Below are 21,601 nucleotides of genomic sequence, written 5' to 3'. Positions count from 1 at the left end.
CTTATTCTAATTAAATATTGAAATTTTCTATAAAAATAAACCTTATAGTAGCTACTGGGCACAGGCTCAATGCATTTATGTACATGAAACGCAGAGGTACATAATTTACAGCGTGAGTCTTAACTCGTACGAATATTTTAACAATAGATTCTTTTGACCAAAAGAAACACTTTTTTCCTTCACCATTTTTTCCGAATCGGCTCGGTTCAGAAGATACAGGCTGTTGAAAAACCATAAAAAATGATATTTTCAGTTATATCTAACGAACGGTTTTATCGAATGAAATGAATTTCGAAATATTGTTTTTCATTTATTTAATTAATCTTTTTCGAACGCATCTTCCAGTCTTCTGAAGCATTACGTACCATAAAAATACCAAAAATTTAAAGGACCCAAATCTTGAAACTAAGTTGAGCGCTATCTAATGAATATTTGAACGTTTTGTAAAATAAAAGTATTCTTCATATTTTCTCGTATAATGCGCCGTTTTTGAGTAATTTGGTCTTCAAAAATTATCTATGAAATTTAAAAAATTGGGTATTTTCGCTGAGTACAACTCTGTTTAAAAGATCCACAGATGTGTAGTATCACAGATTAAGCTTGTTGTCCTGAAGGTAATTTTGTTGTTCCAGGGGTGGCACAGCTCATAATGAAGACTATATCTTTTCATCAGGGCCGAATCGGCCAAAATGGTATAGAAAAAAAGTGTTTCTTTTGACCTCAAGAATCTACTGTTGAAATATTTGTACGATTCCAAGACTCACCCTGTATGTATTTTCATAAGTTGATGTTTATATTTTTCATAAAGAAAGATGGCCTAACTATAGCATTCAAACTTGTGTGTAGTGTTTTGTTTCGTACCATGACTAGCTGGAGCCTGTTGTGGACTACCGTACTCGATTTTGTTGACAACAAGAAATGCCGTCTCTCTAAAAATGTATCTAGTCCTCTCAGGTATTTACACGTTTACGACAGGTTAATGAGAAATAGAAACAAAAAACCTTGAAGAAAAAAACAAATCAATACAAGTGTATTGATGTGATAGGAGAGCTCGATTATCTTATTTTGTAATAGAAGCTTAACTTTAGTGCTATAGTTCCTCAATTTCTTTCTCGTAATCAAAGCATTCCAAATTTTTCATCCTCATTGATAGATGTGCCACTAAACATAGGTAAAGTAGTTTATTTATTTATTTAGTTACAAGTAATATAACATGTTAACCAGATCATTCCCATTTACTAAGAAAAATACAATAAACCAATAAAAATCCACAACCATAATAAAAAGAAATACCAATTTGAAAAAAAAAATAACAGGAATCGAGCTGTAACACTCTAATAAAATGGCAATTTAATGGCAAACACCATGTACAAACACCTAAAGAGCATCAGTTCAGAAGTGAACTTACTTTTCTTTTAAACAGATTAAGACTACAACTAAAAAAATCTAAATTAAAACCAATATTATTAATGAGAATGGGACATCTGACCATATGTGAGTTTTTCCTATAATTTGTGTTCGACTTTGAAACGGAAAACAAACCTGTATGCCTTGTTCTTCTCGCGGGTATATGTAGTTTGACAAGGGATAAAAGTTCAGGAGAATACACATCACCATTGATTAACTTAAAAAAGTTATAAAGATTTTTTAAAACACTTTTCTGTTCAACCAAAAAAAAGAATGAAAGGGTTTCAGAGAAATCAACTCTATGACTTGTATCGAAAGGTTGCCTCTTTGATTTCAAAATCAAGCGTCAATAAGTCTGAATAAATATTGTATCATTTCATTATTGGAATCGTTTTTGCTCAAACCCGAACTGTTATGTTGTATCGTTGATGGAATTCGAATTGATTACGATCTACCAATCATTAAATTGATCGAATCATTAAGCTTCATGGAATGGTCATTTCGTTTTATGTTCGGCTATAGAAAATGAATCCTACATTTCTCTGAACTTAATATTGAAATGCTAATCAGATGATTGTTCTTACTTTATATTCTTGCAGTTGAAAGTATTAATTATGTTTGCATATCGATTTCGAGTTTCACGATTCCATTATTGTAGTACCTGCCTAGACTACAGAGAGACAATTTTTTTTTTTTAAATCTAATTCTCTAAACGTCAACTGTGAACATTTTAGGAGTGATTATACAGAGTGAGTCTTTGACTCGTACAAATATTGTAACAGTAGATTCTTGAGGTCGAAAGAAACACTTTTTTCCTACACTATTTTTCCTGATTCGGCCCTAATTAAAAAGATATAGCCATTTTAAGTTTTCATAATGAGTTGTGCCAGCCCTGAAAAAACAAAATTACGTTCAGAATAACTAGCTAAATCTGTGCCACTACACATCTGTGGATCTTTCAAACAGAGTTGTATTCAGCCAAAATACCCAATTTTTCAAATTTCACAGATTCTTTTTAATTTTTGAACATCAAATCTCTGGCATTATACGTGAAAATATGAGGAATACTTCTTTTTTAGAAAATGTTCAAATATTCATTAAAAAGCGTTCAACTTTGTTTCAAGAGTTGGGTTCCTTGAATTTTTGGTATTTTCAAGGTACATAATGGTCATAATGAGAAAACTGGAAGACGTGTGCGATATGTTGTGTACGAAAAAGATTCATCAAATAAATGAATTTCATTCGATAAAACCGTTTATGAGATAAAACAAAAAAAATCATTTTTTCAATGGCTTTTCAAAAGCCTGTATCTTTTAAACCGAGACTATTCGGAGAAAATGGTAAAGCAAAAATGAGTTTCTTCTGAACTCAAGAATCTACTATTAAAATATCACCCTTTATAGTTTTTTTCCAACTGACTCATATTGTCCATTACGAACTGTTCTAAATTTTCAAATAAACCCATAAACCCCTCTCGGGTCGTGATGCACGGTGGTGCAGACTTCAATAATTCAAATACTCTATACAGCTCCGACCCTTTCGCGAATTGTCGACCTCAATACATGATTGAAGGACCCGAGTTTTCCACTGCTGATAAGATACACTTGACACATTTCGATCATGAGGAAGCTTCTAAGGGTTACCACTCTTCAATGTCACCTGGTTATCGATCGAGGTTATTTCAAACGCGGGACAGCGTCGCTACGAACCAATTGAACGGGGGAGAATAGGAAAATTGAAAAAGTTTTTCTAGTCTGGGGAACAAGTTCGCGTGTTAACAGTCGAGTATCTGGGGACTATGCCGGTGAGGATCAAAAGTTTGAAAAAAAATAACACGACCTAGAATTTCTCTCATGTTACCGTTCGCCAGTCCTTGTTTAATTTCTGTTTGATGTTGAAGGGACAACTATGTCTGAATTCTCAATGAGACATTTGACTTTTTATTAATATTTTGACAGTTTAAGCTACTCCTCCTCTCATCCATATCTAAACTCCATTCACTTTTATTTTAGCAGTCGGTTGGCCATGGAAATTTGACACATTTCACTCTGTATAGTACGAAAATTTGAGGTTATTACCCTTGTCAAAGCATTTTTGGGTTTCAAATCAACGCTATGTTGCCCGTTCCACGTAAAAGTTTCTGTAATAAAGTATTTTATCACAATGTCGAATCACTTCGGAAAATATGTGACGAACATAATTGAAGTTTATACTTACTGATTGAAGGCGTACCAAATCCAGTTATTTGCATGGAAAATACAAGAGATCAGTATAATATCATAATATACACTAGCTTGAGGAGAGTTAATGTTCGTTATCTTCTTTGGTTTACATCATTTGTAGATTTCAAAAATAATAACTCGAAGATGAAATGCATATGTTGCAGTGGTTGGGAATGGGTATCTTCCTAAGGAATTAACAGATAATTACAAGAATGTTGAATTCTTCAACAAAAATCGTCTTGCATCAATATAAGTAAAAGGAATTAAAGGAAGTGTCAAGTCAAGATGGACTTCCCTTTGAACAAAAATTTCACATGAATAAACAATAAGCAGACAACGGGCGCCTATTTGTGGCTGTTCATCTTAATTCATTGAGATAATAACAATAATTAGGTATTTATTGGTACCTTAAGACATTTACAATGTATAGGACAAGTCAAATGAAAAATAGAAAAATCAATTTTCGAGAACTTATTCTACGACAACATTCATCGAAAATCCTGTAGTAAACTTTTCGCATTGATTCAATCAAACATAAAATTCTCAAATGCCACCACTTATTTGGGTCTCCCAATAGAAGGAAATTCTTTATCATCCTCTTCATTCACAATCTTTCTGACTGTGGACATATTCAGCTGAAATATAAGTCGTTCAGATTCAGATGAAACATTATATAAATTCTCTTACATTGAATATGTTGGCTACCGTCTGATGTATTGTGGATTTTAGAATATCAGGGTATAACTATTTGAATGAGCGGACCTGAATTCTAAATAGCACTTCCTGAAACCCTGTCTTTTTTTTCAATAACTTTCGGCATTTTCGTAATATTAATTGATATTAGTTGTGGCAACGGCGTTGTGACATTAACGACATTTCATGAGTGTCAACCTTACTCCGTTCTAGTTAAAAACTTGAGAAAATTATTTCATGGTCAACCGACTGCTAAAATAAATGTGAATGCAGTATACAGAGTTTTTCTTGAGTTATCGTCACTCAGTATATGCCCTCGCGGGGAAATCTCCTTCTGACAATGATTAATTATTTTTTTCTTCGTAACGATTGAACCACTCAAATCGTTGCCAATAATTCCCATTGTCTGAAGCGAAACTGCCTTGGTGATATTGCAATTTCTCATCGACGCAAATTATCTAACACTAAACAATAGAGTACACAAACAATAATAATAACTTGATGGGAGAACAATTTATTGTACCCAGTGTGATTCCTAATCATATGCAGGCAAGCAGAACGATATATGTGTGTTCAGTGCAAACTGTTCCTTATAACGGTATATGTGCCCTGCCCACTTCACCCTAGATACGTCACAAAGATCCAACATCGAACAGAACAGCTAACACTGAAGAGAAAATCCATATCCAAGAGATAACAAATGCTTTACATATAAATGATTATAAGTTGTCCAGGTGAAAATACATAGACTCGAAAGAACACATAAAAAATTCAATGAATTCAATAAAATTTCAGTACCTCCTAAAAATTGAAAACTCAACCTAATAAATTGAAGCTCTGTTGAAAGTCCGCCAGAAACAAATTCAAATGATATAAAATTAAATTATTGCTTTCTTGAACTCAACCCAATACCAATGATGCCTGTTTTCAACAAGATCCCTAAAGTTTAAGGGACATCTTAACCCATTTACCTAACACCTCTATCGTGAATAATGTATTTTTAGTGTGTCCATTACTTTACATTCATTTACAGGAGTCCCTATGCCTGTTTTCACCCTCGATCATTGCAAATGAATGAATGAAGAAATTAAAATAAATTCATATTTACTCTCGTCTCATCTTTAATATTTTCGTGGATGAATTTTCCAGTTTTATAGTGATAAAACATAAATTCTTATTCATTATCCGTCCACATCCGATCAACCGTAATATCCTCCGAAAAACCAGAAACAGATTATTTGGAATATCTATTTTTCAATAATGGACGATTTTCGAATCATTCCAATTCAGACAGTGATAATAAATCAAATAGCAACAATTAGAGCATTTGGGAAACTAGGTCATGAAAATAATCGTTATACAGGTGTTTATTACATTCAATTGTAATTTACCATAACATTTCCATATTTAACTTGAGGATGTTTTCGAAATTCATTTAGCTATAGCCATAATACAATCAAGCTTTAAATTAATGTGAATGTTCAATAGGTGAAATGTTTATTAGTAGATGCATATATACAGGGTCTTTGACTCGTACAAATATTTTAACAGTAGGTTCTTGAGGTCAAAAGAAACACTTTCCTATACCTTTTTTCTCGATTCGGTCCTGATAAAAAGATATAGCTAATAATTTCATAATGAGCTGTGCCACCCCTGGAGAAACAAAATTACCTTCAGAATACCAAGCTAAATCCATGACATCACAGATCTGTGGATCTTTTAAACAGAGTTGCATTCAGCCAGACTATCCAATTTTCCGGATATTTTTTTTTTTATTTTTAAACATTACTCGAAAACTGCGCATTATATGAGAAAATATGAAGAATACTTTTATTTTACAAAACGTTCAAATGATGTTTATATAGCGTTCAATTTAGTTTCAAGAGTTGAGTTCTTTGAATTTTTGTTATTTTTATTGTATGTACCTAATGGTCACAATGAGAACACTGGAAGACGTGGGTGATATCTTGTGTTTGAAAACGCTTCATCAAATAAATGAAAAACTATATTCAGAGATTCATTTCATTAGATAAAACCGTTTTCTGATAACTTGAAATAATATTTTGATGGCTTTTCAACAGTCTGAATCTCTTAAGCGAAACCGATTTCGGTAAAAAAAGGTATAAGAAAAAAAAAAGTGAACTGTTAAAATATTTGTACGAGTCAAAGACTCACCCTGTATAGGCGCGATTATTATTGTTCAAAATATAACCCTCCTTCAACCTTCTACTATGTTGAATGCTCAGTTGAATTTTTTTAATCGCCTCTCATTTTCAAGAAGGTCTACCAAAAAGACCTTCGGTCTGATGCGATTTTACAGTCTTTCGTACAGTATCAAAGGGCATGTTCATTTCCGCCCCAAATGAGTCGAATGTCGCGGCAAAGGTTTTAATTATTCACTTGTGTTTGCATCCAGGCTAGCAGAAAATTGGATGTCGTAAGGACATGAAACCTGACTGAAATTGAACGGGGAATATCACCAATCGATAATTATTTGCCTTGTGGCGGTTTTTACTAATGAAACATCATTTTCCCTTCAAAGGCGTAACGTTTTAGTCGAGAGTTCAAAATGGGAATTCTGGTTTATCAATCACATGGGTTCTCACCTACCAATGGCATATTATGAGTCCTTTGGACGATTACCCATTCAGTTCCGCAATTGGGTCACCCAGATCATCATCTGCACGAAATTTTTGACTGTACAGGTCTCCCAAATTTTGGCTGTTTCTGGTACTTCAGGACTGGATAGGTAAAAACGTTACGCCAAGGCGTAAAGGGGGAAAGACTACCAGAATGTGGCATCGAACGATAATAGTTTCCACTTTCGTCGAAAAGATAGCAGCACTTAACGAATGTTATTTTTCAATTTCACTAGGATACGAATTGTAGCCAATAGCGAAACTTTTCGAGAAATTTTTTCATGTGGAAATTGATAGAAGAATTTTCCCGATTTAAACAAATAGATGCCTATACTCCATTCACTTTTATTTTAGCAGTCGGTTGGCCATGGAAATTTGACACATTTCACTCTGTATAGTACGAAAATGTGGGGTTATGACGCTTGTCAAAACAATTTTGGGTTTTAAATCAACGCTATGTTGCCCGTTCTACGTGAAAGTTTCTGTTATTACGTATTTTATCACATTGTAGAATCTCTTCGGAAAATATGTGACGAACATAATTGATGTTTATACAAACTGATTGAAGGCATACCCAAACCAGTTATTTGCATGAAAAATACAAGTGATCAGAATGATATCATAATATGCACTAGCTTGAGGAGAGTTAATGTTCGTTATTTTCTTTGGCTAAAGTTTGAATACGTTACATCAGTTGTAGATTTCAAAAATATTAACCCGAAGATGAAATGCCTATGATGCAGTGGTTGGGAATGGGTATCTCCCGAAGGAATTAACAGATAATTACAAAAATCATCTTGCATCAATAAAAGTAAAAGGAATTAAAGGAAGTTTCAAGTCAAGATGAATTTCACCTTTGAACAAAAATTTCACATGAATAAACAATTAACAGGACAACTGGCGCGTATTTATGGCTGTTCATCTTAATGCATTGAGATAATAATCATAATTAGGTATTTATTGGTACCCTAAGACATTTACAATGTATAGGACAAGTCAAATGAAAAATAGAAAAATCAATTTTCAAGAACTTATTCTACGATGACATTCATCGAAAATCCTGTAGTAATCTTTTCGTATTAATTAACTCAAACATAAAATTCTCAAATGCCACCACTTTTTTGGATCTCCCAATAGAAGGAAATTCTTTGTCATCCTCTTCATTCACAATCTTTCTGATTGTGGAAATATTCAGCTGAAATATAAGTCGTTTAGATTCAGATGAAACATTAGGTATATAAATTCTCTTACATTGAATATGTTCGCTACCGTCTGATAGCACTTCCTGAAATCCTGTCTCATTTTTCAATCACTTTCGGCATTTTCGTAATATTAATTGATATTAGTTGTGGCAACGGCGTTATGACATTAACGATATTTCATGAGTGCCAACCTTACTCCGTTCTAGTTACAATACCTTGAGAAAATTATTTCATGGCCAACCGACTGCTGAAATAAATGTGAATGCAGTATACAAATTCTTTCGAATAATTTTATTAATACTGTGTTTTTTCACTTATTATACTTCTGTGTCTTCTGGGAACCTTTGATAAAGGTTCATCTATCTCGATCATCGGAAAAAAATGAATCATCATTCGGTTTTGAGGTTGTGAAAATGAGAAAAAAGGTCACTTACGTGGATCGAGAAAATTCGGCAGCTTATTATTATTTAAAGAATATCATTATGGATGCTTCGTATCCCACTTTTTACTCTTTATACCCATAAAAATCCCCGGAATCATTCATCATTCATCAATTTTTCTCTCTTGGTTTCAGGCTAGTGATGGATCCAGCGAACAAACACGAAGCAGCTCAGCGTCGACGAGGAACAGGCCAAGGGTGGGAGAGGAACCGACAATCGGCAAATACAAGTTACTTAAGACGATAGGCAAAGGAAATTTCGCCAAAGTGAAACTGGCGAAACATGTGCCAACGGGCAAGGAGGTAGCCATCAAAATCATAGATAAGACTCAACTGAACCCTGGCTCCTTGTTGAAGTTATTTAGAGAAGTGAGTAATTTTCTGTTTTTCCGATCCTCTTCTGCAGTTGATCAGGAAAAATACTGCTTTTACTCTTAGCCAGCAAATAGAGATCAATATCAAATCATTAATTCATTGCTGAATCTCGTTACCGAGAATAAATCTACAAAAAGAATTAAAAAAAAAACCTATCGGTGCGATCAGACTTATAATTTCTTAGGGCTACTTGCGACCGTGTGCCCTCCTGTGACTGAAGAGACCCAAGCGTGACCTACAGATCCTTCCACACTTCGGGCATGGATAATCACCAACCAGATCTGGCCACCGCTGTTTTCCTCTCGAGCATTTTTATCGTGGTCTTTCACATCATAGATTTAGATATTGTCAAAATGTTGATCGGACAGCCACACCACCAGAGCGATTGTTACCCTCAAAGAGTTCGAAGAGCTATACATCGCCCCCAATTCCCGATTTCCAAGAAATAATAATATTTTTTGAGGTCTTCTAGAGTCAGTTTGAGGATACCAAATTACATATCTTTGTCCTACTCTTCTACTAGGTCTCTGCATGAGGTTTCTTCGTCATTAGACAGTACCAAGTATACACACATTCATTGCTATATCCCGTTACGGAGAATAAATCTACAGAAAGACTAAAAACAAAACTAACTATAGAGTCAGTTTGAGGATACCAGATTAGATATCTTTGTCCTACTCTTCTACTAGGTCTCTGCATTAGGTTTCCTCGTCATTAGACAGTACCAAGTATACACACATTCATTGCTGTATCCCGTTACGGAGAATAAATCTACAGAAAGACTCAAAAACAAAACTATCGGTGCGGTCAAACTTATAATATCTTAGGGCTAATTGCGACTGTGTGCACTCCTGCGACTGAAGAGACCCAACTGTGACCTACAAATCCTTCCACACTCCGGGCATGGAAAGTCACCAACTAGATCTGGCCGCCGCTGTATTTTTCTCTAGTCTCCATTATAACTGTGGACCAAAGACCTCCACTGTGATCTGTCTAACGCTAGTTGTTCCCAGTTATGATTGGCATCAACTGATTTTAGGGATTGATGCAGTATATCCTTAAACCGCTTATACTGGCCTCCTGGTTTCCGAGCTCCCTCCACAGATTACAGAGAATAGATGGGACACTGGCCTTCTATGAGATGAAATAATGTTTGGCGCTTTTCTATAGCGGATGCGATCCGTACTACAAGCAGCCTAAGGAAACTGTATTATCAACAATACAGGAGTCTGTATTAGCGAGAAAAGGCGCGAAATTTCAAAACCGTTCGCACTACTGGGTCCGCGAAATATTTAGTTCAAGAAAGCTTGAACTATTTTAAAGGAAAGGATGCTGCTAAGGAAATAATATTAATAATTATAATAATAATGTTTATTTACATAATAATAATTACTTACATATTCGTGAAATTTCAATTAAACAAACATTTCCCACAAAGTGAAAATATTATGTACTTTCAACAAATTCAGAATAATATTTACAAGAAATATATAAAATTGTTATACATCGAACATTATCAGGTATATAAATAAACAAACATTGTTTTCCCACTAAGTGAAACCATCAATATGAATGAACAATTATGAACTTTCAAAGAATTTAAGTGAAATTACTCGCATTAAAAATTCAGAATAATATTTAAAATATATGTACAGGTTTTTTCAAGTAGACAGACATCTACTTACGTACTTTCAACGAATTCAGAATAATATTTATAAGAAAAATATACAATCGGTATACATTGCAGGTATATGAATAAACAAATATTGTTTTCCCACAAAGTGAAACCATCAATATTTATAAATGAATAATAATTATCTTTTTATGTTTACCTTGACTGTCTGATTCCTCAATTGACATAAGATGAAATTATAAGTTGGTCCAGAGATATGCTAAGAAAGCGTTTGAAATCCACGAGATGAAATAATTTTTTTTGCATAAGCTAATTGTTACCTCAGACATTTATTTTGGTATTTAAGCTGACTCATCCTTGCATTGCACTCTTTCAACATTGAGTACATTACTTTTTCTTTTGCAGTTAGTTGTGAAATCCTAGTGTACTGCAACCTCGTCAAAATTGACTTTCTAACCCCTAAAACAAAAAATATTCTATGTAACTATTGATCACCTGGAAATTTGATGAGGAAAATTGATTTCCTTATTTTCAAACATCAATGAAAAATGAAAAAAATTGTTACTAACCTTTTTGAATTTTTTTCTTATTCATCATCGAGTCAGATTGTGGTTCTTGTATGTCCAGCTTGGTAAAATGTGGATGACACACGTAATATCTATTGTAAATCTGTTCATCGGATAATTCTTGCCAATTTTGTGGATTAATAACTTCTAACCAAGTTTTAAAAATACTTGGATTGGCTTTGGGGAAACGATGTCTGGCTTACTCGGTCCATACATCCAGGTACACAACAATTGTTCATTTTTATCATTTTTAAAAGGTATAAATTAGCTTACAAATCACTAATACCTTCAACGTCCACTAATAATACAACATTTTTTAACAGAAAAGAACGAACTTAACCTCTCAAATTCTGAACTTTATTGTCACTGAAGCCATGCTTGAATCGCACCTAGCGGGCCTAGCGGCTGAACAATAAACTAACTGCGAATGTAGCGCCACCAAGCGGTTGCGATCCTCACTAAAAACATCAATTGTGGTGGGGGTTAAGAGGTGTCCCATCTATTCTCTGTAATCTGTGGCTCCCTCTGTAAACAGAGCTATTCTGGGGAGTCTTGTGTCTTGCATCCTCAGAATGTGGCCGCTTCATCTGTGTCGGGCCCTCGTTACTTGAGTCTCAATTGTTATACAACTCGCGCGCTGCAAGACTTCTGCATTTGAAACTTTGTGGAATCATCCGATGTGCATTATCTGTCTTAGATGACGTTGTTGCGTTTGTTCAAGCTGTTTAATATGTCGCCTGGAGGGCGTCCAGCTTCCGTAAGGAAGCGTTGGGAGGACCACAGCTTTGTAAACAGCTGTCTTGGTCTTCAGATTGAGGTCGTGATTTTGAAACACTCCGTCATTTAGCTTCCAGAATGTCCGTGATGCCTAATTGATACGGTTGTGTATCAAATCACCCAGTATTCTTCAGAAAGAAAGTATGCCTGATGAAAATTGTATCAAAATAATTTTTTGTGCAAGGAATGAAGAATCGATTATCAATATTCAATGAGATCAATATCTGAGGAACTAGTAGGTCTTGTCTTTATGTCGTTTTTTTTTTCAATTCTACCTTCACCCACCTATTGCGAAACATATTGAGCATCATGTAATTTGAAGTTTCTAAGTTTCTATTATTTTCACCTTTCTGCACTTACTCTTGAAAAATTCAGAAAAAGATGAGTAATTGTTATTCTTTATCATCACGTACAACTCCTGAATATTTCGCAGAGTGCGAATCCATCCATAGCTCCGTCCTTCTCTTTACGTTCGTGATGTCCCAAATAATAGCCGATCCTGAGTCAGCCACAATGCTTTCGCAAGAACCAGATTTACCGATATTATTCCATAGAGAGATCGCGATTATGCTTCATGAATATATATATTTCGGAACAACGACCAAGTTACGTTTCTTTGTCCATACATTCTTAACGCTGTATGCGGTTTTACCTTGTCTTACTAGTACCAAACCGTTATCTTGTCACAGTGAATGCTTTGCTTGCTGCATTTCATGGATACAGCAGATTGAATTTAATTAGCTCTGATTAATAGACAGTCCCAGCTTCAATAGTTTCGAAAATATTATTTTTCCATGTTACATTCTTCGGTTTTCGATCCCCAAAAGCAGCCAAGTGGCTCGGAGCAACGTTGGTAGTGATTTTTTTTCGTAAATTAAGAGAAGCTAAGAAGGCATATTTTTCTTCATCATTCTTAATGATCGAACCTTGAAAAACTTAATTCGTCTACTTAAAAAAACCTGATGTTGTTGGAATTCATAATTCATCAATTATCGATAGTTTACCATTATCCTTTTTCTTGAATATCTCAACAGTTTCAATAATATTAATTTGTCATGGTCAGTTATAATAATACCTATATACTTTTTTACCAATGTATTATTACCATATTCCGTAACATCAATTCGTAATCTAACCTCGATTCACTTGAAAAGGAACCGCTATTTCCTTCCTAAATTATTAAAAGATTACCTTATTAGTGGCGATTGTTATGGATGTACAATTCATGACAATGGCTCTAAAAATAAACCAGGTAAACGATTTCTTGCAGCTCACAAACTTATACATAAACATTGTCGATGTTCTCTGATTTTTTTTAATTTGATGTTGTTCACTTGAATGCATACAAAGTTTTTTTTGTCTTAAAACGAGTAGATATGAATCAATTCACGATGTGTTGTATGTTCAGCGTTTAGATTTCGAAGTATTTTCAAGATGTCCTCCATATTATATTTTTTGAACGGTTGTCTTCAGGAAGAAGGATCATCAAATCTAATTTCTGCGTTCTTTGTTTTTGCAGGTAAGGATAATGAAAATGTTAGATCATCCAAACATAGTTAAATTATTCCAAGTAATTGAAACGGAAAAAACTTTGTACCTGGTAATGGAATACGCATCAGGAGGTGAGGTGTTCGACTACCTCGTCCTACATGGCAGAATGAAGGAAAAGGAGGCCCGTGCCAAATTCAGGCAAATTGTTTCAGCAGTTCAATATTGTCACCAGAAACGTATAATCCACAGGTAAGTCCTGCGCTGAATCAATCGCTACTCGGTTGTAAAAAGTCGAGGATATTGATGCTTTTCGTATTTTACGTATCACCTTGATGTTTTTTCTTCAATTACATTAACTTATAACTATTAAAGAAACGTCTTCTTTTTATTGTGGAGCAAGTTCTTATCAAGTTTAATCATTTTTTGTTGCATGTTTGTTGAAAAGGCACATTTTAATGTTTTTCACAAGTTCAAGTTCCCAATTTATGTTGGCCAAATCATATACTAACTGACAAAGAAACTGCAACACCCATAATGATGTGTTTGAATTTAATAAAACATGAATAGTATAGCAAGGAGTAAATTATTAATATTTGGAGAAAAAAATCGTGAAGGTTTTTTCATATAAACATTTTTTGTTACTTAAATATTGTAGTCGTTTTTTGCAAGTTTTTTAAATTTTACAACAAACCAGCTGTTCGACGAGATCCACAGTCGATATTTGTTAAGTTGTTGTTGAAATGCCTAGATCCACGTGTACGCGAAATTTCCTCGATCTTTTGCCCATACAGCTTTGGGACATCATGGGTAGAAGTCTTGGAAATTTACCCCAGCCCCCACGGACTGTGGCGGCTCTAAGACCTGAAGTACAGGTAGCTTGGGGTAGTATCCCTCAAGAAGAAATAGACCATCTTCTTACGTCAATGCCAAGACTTGTTGGGAAGTGTATAGATAACCGCACACATCATTAACAAATTTAATTAAAAAAATTGTAAACCCTTCGTTTTTTTTCCTCCAAATTTTAATCATATACTCCTTGCTATACCTATGTTTTACCAAAAAAAAATTTTGAATTTAAACAGCTCCTTCTGGGTGTTGCACTTTTTTTGTCAGTTAGTATATTTAATCTCACGGTACTTTGACACTGGAACAGTTGGTCAAATGTCCAGAAGTGGTAGACCACGTGCTACAAACACCAAAAGAAGAAAACAAATTGGGCAGAATTTTCTCAATAACTTGAAAACGTAACTTTTTTGGAATCTTATTAGTCTGATCTAAAAAACTCTACAGGGGAGTCCTTGTCTTGTACAAATGTTTCAACAGTAGATTCTTGAGGTCAATAGAAACACTCTTCCGATTCGGCCCTGATAATAATATTTTAAGTCTTCATTATGAGCTGTGACACCCCTGGAAGAAAAAATTACCTTCAGAATAACTATACTCCATTCACTTTTATTTTAGCACTCAGTTGGCCATGGAAATTTGACACATTTCACTCTGTATAGTACGAAAATGTGGGATTATGAAGCTTGCCAAAACATTTTTTGGTTTTAATTCAACACTATGTTGCCCGTTCTACGTAAAAGTTTCTGTTATTACGTATTTTATCACAATGTCGAATCTCTTCGGAAAATATGTGACGAACATAATTGATGTTTATACAAACTAATTGAAGGCATACCAAATCCAGTTATTTCCATGGAAAATACAAGAGATCAGTATAATATCATAATATGCACTAGCTTGAGGAGAGTTAACGTTCGATATCTTTTTGGCTAAAGTTCGAATACGTTACATCAGTTGTAGATTTCAAAAATATTTACCCGAATATGAAATGCACATGATGCAATGGTTGGGAATGGGTATCTTCCGAAGGAATTAACAGATAATTACAAGAATGTTAAATTCTTAAACAAAAATTATTTTGCATCAATATAAGTAAAAGGAATTAAAGGAAGTTTCAAGTCAAGATGAAATTCACCTTTGAAAAAATTTCACATGAATAACAATTAACAGGACAACTGTCGCGTATTTGTGGCTTATCATCTTAATACATTGATGTAATAATAATAATGGGTTATTTATTGGTACCTTAAAACATTTACAATGTATAGGACAAGTCAAATGAAAAATAGAAAAATCAATTTTCGGGAACTTATTCTACGATGACATTCATCGAAAATCCTGTAGTAATCTTTTCGCATCAATTCAGTCAAACATAAAATTCTCAAATGCCACCACTTTTTTGGGCCTCCCAATAGAAGGAAATTCTTTGTCATCCTCTTCATTCACAATCTTTCTGATTGTGGAAATATTCAGCTGAAATATAAGTCGTTTAGATTCAGATAAAACATTATATGAATTCTCTTACATTGAATATGTTCGCCACCATCTGACGTATTGTGGATTTTAGAATATCAGGGTATAACTATTTGAATGAGCGGACCTGAATTCTAAATAGCACTTCCTGAAACCCTGTCTCTTTTTTCAATCACTTTCGGCATTTTCGTAATAAAAATTTATATTAGTTGTGGCAACGGCGTTATGACATTAACGACATTTCATGAGTGCCAACGTTACTCCGTTGTAGTTACAAAAACTTAAATTATTGGTCAACCGACTGCTAAAATAAATGTGAATGCAGTATAGCTTAATTTTTGACACAATGCACATTTGTGGATCTTTTAAGCAGAGTTGTATTCAGCCAAAGTACCCATTTTTTTTTTAAATTTCACAGATACATCAAATTACTCGAAAACGGCGTATCATACGAAAAAATATGAAGAATACTTTTATTTTACAAAACGTTCAAATATTCATTAGATAGCGTCCAACTTAGTTTCAATAGTTGGGTTCTTCGAGTTTTTGGTATTGTGTTAGAAAAAGATTCATCAAATAAATCAAAAACTCTTCATTTCATTCGATGAAACCGTTTGTGAAACAGAACTAAAAATGACACTTTTTATGGTTTTTCAACAACCTGTCTCTTTTGAACCGAGCCTATTCTGAAACAATGATAAAGGAAAAAAGTGTTTCTTTTGACCTCAAGAATCTACAGTTCAAATATTTGTAGTCACCCTGTATAAATTTCAAAAGGAAATTGGGAGTATTTCTGGAAGAAAAAGCACAAATTAACTCAATATCCTCAACTTTCGCCGATCGGTTTATATAATTTTCCCGGACTATCAATGCACGCTTTTACAGAGACTTGAAGGCTGAAAACTTACTTTTGGATAGTGAAATGAACATAAAAATAGCAGATTTTGGATTTTCGAACGAGTTCACACCTGGCAATAAACTAGACACGTTTTGTGGAAGTCCGCCATATGCCGCACCGGAACTTTTTCAAGTAAGTATACATCTCAACGAACCGTCGACGCGCGAATGTCTTGATCCCGTTATTCCCTTGCAGGGTAAAAAATACGATGGTCCTGAGGTAGACGTCTGGTCCCTGGGTGTGATTCTGTACACACTGGTATCAGGAAGTCTTCCGTTTGACGGCTCAACGCTGCGGGAGCTCAGGGAGAGGGTCCTTCGGGGAAAATATAGAATCCCATTCTATATGAGCACCGATTGTGAGAACCTCCTGAAGAAGTTCTTGGTATTGAACCCAGCGAAAAGAGCAAGTCTGGAAACTATCATGAAGGACAAATGGATGAACCAGGGGTACGTTGGGTTAGTCATATCGATCATTTTCATTCATGTCGTACATAGTTGGCTGAGAGTTTTCGTTTTCTGTTTAATACTTTATGATTTTCATTCTGTCTCGTGTTTCTGTTCAATTTTTTCCGTAACGGTTGAAATTCAATTTTTTTTCACTATTCCTTTCTGATGCTTTCGATGTTATCTGTTTGATGTTGTTCTCTTTGGTAAATACTGAATGATTTAGGAATTCCAGATCTTGTTGAATTAGACAATAGAAATCGGTTCTATCGTTAAAGTGCAAAATTGTCCCTAGGTAATGAATCCCCTGAATATTTTTACATTAAACAAATTATTGCTTGGAAGAAGAGTGCATTAGGAGAATGCATCGGGCCAAGTTTGTTCTGCTTTGTGCCGTGGAGATTTTTTTTTAATTCCTTACGATTCTAAAGATATTCCACAAAATGTATGGAATGGGCAGCCCACAACTCTTGTGCCATTGAAATTTTCACGAAAATGTTTCTTGTTCCTCGAAAAATGAAGATTTTGAAAACAGTTAATCAAGCATATATACACTGCGCAAAAAAATTAACGCACATTATGGAAATCTCAAATTTATTCTACAAATGCAGGTGTTCTCAATGATAATTATTTTCATCAGAATTATGCATGCATATGTTATCCACTTTCAACGGTTTCCTTCAATACAGATGTTTTTTCCCAGCAGGAATAAAAAAAGATGATATTATCAGATTTTGAATGTATTGGCTCCATTCTAAAATCAGTTGTTCTCGATCAATTCTAGTGATCAATAGTTTTTCTTTCGTTTGATTTTCTACACTCGATCGCTATGCAACGCGAAACACGCAATTTGACCCAAGAGGAATGTACCCAAGAGGAATGTGCCCAAGCGGTAGTTTTGCGAGAAGAAGGGTGGACATACACAAGAATTGCAGAAAGGTTTGGAGTTTCCCATACAAGTGTGTCCAGAATGTTGCAGCGATTCAGGGAGACAGGTATGAATGTCCGAAGACCAGGACAGGGTAGACCACGGGTAACAACTGCCATTCAAGAACGTTACTTGAGAGTTTCTTCGTTGAGACAACGGTTTTCAACCGCTCGCCTCCTACAAATTCAGCTTGAGCAAACTCATGAGGTGCAAATTAGCACTCAGACAATAAGAAATCGCCTCAGAGAATATGATTTAAGGCCTCGTGTCGCGGCAAGAGGCCCAGCTCTTACCCCAGCCCATCGAAGGGCGCGTTTGGATTTTGCGAGAGAGCATATCCATTGGGAAGAGGCCGATTGGGAAAGAGTTCTCTTCACAGATGAATCTAGATTCTGCCTCTACCATTGTGATCGACGTTCCCTTGTATACAGACGTCCACATGAAAGATATGCTCAGTGCAATTTCCTGAATACTACTGGTTTCGGGGGAGGATCGATTATGGTATGGGGTGGAATATCTTTGACTGCTCGCACAGACCTAGTGGTCGTTGATAATGGAGCTATGAATGCTGATAAGTATATAAGGAACATTCTTGAAGAGCATGTAGTGCCATTTGCCCCATACATTGGTGAAAATTTCATTTTTATGGACGATAATGCCAGACCCCATCGTGCGCGCATCGTTCAGGAGTACCTTGAAGAGGTTGAAGTCTTTCGAATGGAATTGCCAGCAAGAAGTCCAGATCTCAATCCGATTGAGCAGGTTTGGGACAACCTCAATAGAAGGCTGAGAAGTTCAGAAAATCATCCAGCTACTCTTAATGACTTGGAATCCAACTCTGAGAAATCTGGGAAGGATTAGATCAGAACATTTTGAGATCACTCATTTTGAGTATGAACTGTCGTTGCCGAGCTGTAATTAACGCAAGGGGAGGAAATACCAAGTATTAAATCACTTATTAGCATTTCAGTATTTTGAAAATTGTTATAATAATTTCTCTTCTTTCACATAAGATTCGGTGGAATCCTGAATTTTTCTTCCATTTAATGTGTCTTGTTTCGTTCAAAACCTTCCCGAGAGAACATAAAAAATAAGTTATAAAGTCAATGTAGAGTTAACTTTCATTAAAATTGAGATTTTCAGAATGTGCGTTAATTTTTTTGCGCAGTGTATAAAGATTTCTCATCTCATTTTGATATCACTAGCATGTCGGTAAAATTCTCATTGCCATTAGAACACTTAATAAATAGCTGAAGTATTCCGATAATAAAAAAAAATTATTTCAGGTATGAAAACGATGAATTGAAACCTTACATTGAGCCAGAAGCGGATATGAACGATCCAAAGAGGATTGAAGCTTTAGTATCATTAGGATTTAATAGATATGATGTAGAAAATTCCTTAGATTCCCAAAAATATGATGATGCCTACGCCACCTACTTACTCTTGGGCAGAAAGTGTATAGATGTAAGTGAATTTCAAACTGTTCAAAAAGGTTCTTCACAGAGGCTTACATTACGTAATTTTCTCTGCATTTTCAACAACGAACTTGAAAAATAAGATATTTGTTTCCACAATTACAGCCTGAAAGTGATGGAAGTAGGAGTGGAAGCAGTTTGTCGCTTAGGCACACGCCAGGTCAGCAGCCTGGAGGTACCCCACAGCCGACGGCACAAAGTCCCTCGCATCGTGGTGTTCATCGTTCTATATCGGCAACGCATGCAAAGCCTAACAGGAGGGCCTCCAGTGGAGGTAAGCAGATCGATCTGTCAATTTTACCATAAAGTAGGGAATGTATCCTTTTAGTGAAGTAGCGGATTTAATGTAGGAAAAAAGTTGAAGCAAGATTGATTTATATATTTATTGTGATTTCAACAGAATAACTCAGTTTTGCTTTGTTTTTTTCATGCAGGTGGCACAATAGGTATGTATGCTACCATTTTTTCCCCTTCAAAGGTGATCAGTAATGTTTCCAAACTGTCCTAACCTAAATTTACCCATATAAACTACGTTCTTGGTCATCCACCCTAATTATACAGGGTGGCCATTTGAAAACGAAACAGACGAGATTACAGACAAAATAAATTTTTTCGATAGAAATGCTCGGACAGGTCGATTTCTGTTTCGAGGGGGACAACTTAAGATGTAGGTTATGGACGCATAGCGCTTCAACCCTTGCTACTACAACCCTCACCCCCAATTTTTGAATAGGGAATATGGGGTGAGTGATACCTCATTTGAAAGGTATTTTTATACTGATTTCAGCACAGTAATTGTTTTTTCATTTTATGCATTAGTTCTCGAAATATTCTTAACTAAGTATTTGAAAATGAAGTGGTGTTTTCATGGCACTTGTAGTGTTTTTTTGTGAAAAATCGACATTTGGAGCTTCAAAACTACCATGACTGTGGCTTCCTTCCTCCAATCCACTGACATAGAAATCTTTAATCAAGATGTCGAACAAACAAAGCGTATTGCGAAAGAGCTCAATCGTGCTGAAACTCAATCTAAATTATCTTCGATATAATTTGCAGTATTTCCAATAACATGCGGTAACACTTGATCGATAGAAATCTCCAAAAAGTCCAAATACGTACATATCTCTAATCAGATTACCAGGTAAGAAAATCAAATCATTAATGATGCCACAGAAATATTCCAGTCCCAATTCGTGAAACGATTTCCGACTTAATTATGAAGTGTTTTCTCAGTTGGCTTCAATAATGTTTTCATTTTGTTGATTATTGAATTCATATCTTTTTCAAAAAAATGAGAATCGATAATTTTTTATTTATTACGAACTTACCTGGTAATCTGATTAGAGATATGTACGTATTTGGACTTTTTGGAGATTTCTATCGATCAAGTGTTACCGCATGTTATTGGAAATACTGCAAATTATATCGAAGATAATTTAGATTGAGTTTCAGCAAGATTGAGCTCCTTCGCAATACGCTTTGTTTGTTCGACATCTTGATTAAAGATTTCTATTTCAGTGGATTGGAGGAAGGAAGCCACAGTCATGGTTGTTTTGAAGCTCAAAATGTCGATTTTACACAAAAAAACACTACAAGTGCCATGAAAACACCACTTCATTTTCAAATACTTAGTTAAGAATATTTCGAGAACTAATGCATAAAATGAAAAAACAATTACTGTGCTGAAATCAGTATAAAAATACCTTTCAAATGAGGTATCACTCACCCCATCTTCCCTATTCAAAAATTTGGGGGTGAGGGTTGTAGTAGCAAGGGTTGCAGCGCTATGCGTCCGTAACGTACATCTTAAGTTGTCCCCCTCGAAACAGAAATCGACCTGTCCGAGCATTTCTATCGAAAAAATTTATTTCGTCTGTAATCTCGTCTGTTTCGTTTTCAAATGGCCACCCTGTATTTTCGTATACGCATCAAAATTATCGAATATTTTGAAACTTTCAATTATTTCCCATTGCTACAAGATGAAAAAAAACTGAAACTGAACGAATTCTGAAAGAATATATATCTGTTCTAGGATGGAAATATCTTTATTCATTTCTCATGAAACTGTTGGAAATCGATCAGAACAAA

General features: G+C 35.0%; 1 protein-coding gene and 1 long non-coding RNA gene across 8 annotated transcripts in view; one reads left to right on the top strand and one right to left on the bottom strand.

The window, feature by feature from the left end:
* LOC123320800 (serine/threonine-protein kinase MARK2-like) overlaps positions 1 to 21,601 on the top strand; it is a 66,719-nt gene that overhangs the window by 27,242 nt on the left and 17,876 nt on the right. For 6 of the 7 annotated variants that reach the window (XM_044908276.1, XM_044908238.1, XM_044908233.1 and 3 more), the window contains 6 exons: positions 8,738 to 8,971; positions 13,473 to 13,693; positions 16,649 to 16,793; positions 16,857 to 17,119; positions 19,322 to 19,502; positions 19,619 to 19,787. In XM_044908276.1, the coding sequence (XP_044764211.1) occupies positions 8,738 to 8,971; positions 13,473 to 13,693; positions 16,649 to 16,793; positions 16,857 to 17,119; positions 19,322 to 19,502; positions 19,619 to 19,787 (1,213 nt within the window). The remainder of the gene's footprint in view (positions 1 to 8,737; positions 8,972 to 13,472; positions 13,694 to 16,648; positions 16,794 to 16,856; positions 17,120 to 19,321; positions 19,503 to 19,618; positions 19,788 to 21,601) is intronic. The other variant, XM_044908245.1, reaches the window with a different exon arrangement.
* On the bottom strand, positions 10,327 to 11,689 carry LOC123320930. The gene is made up of 2 exons (XR_006538825.1): positions 11,180 to 11,689; positions 10,327 to 11,069 (listed from the first exon to the last, which is right to left on the bottom strand). It is a non-coding gene; the product is annotated as an uncharacterized LOC123320930 (long non-coding RNA).

Source organism: Coccinella septempunctata, chromosome 1, assembly GCF_907165205.1.
Source record: "Coccinella septempunctata chromosome 1, icCocSept1.1, whole genome shotgun sequence".
In the NCBI taxonomy this organism is placed as follows: domain Eukaryota; kingdom Metazoa; phylum Arthropoda; class Insecta; order Coleoptera; family Coccinellidae; genus Coccinella; species Coccinella septempunctata.
Note: the sequence above shows the minus strand (reverse complement) of the source record. Positions and strands in the feature narration are given on the sequence as shown.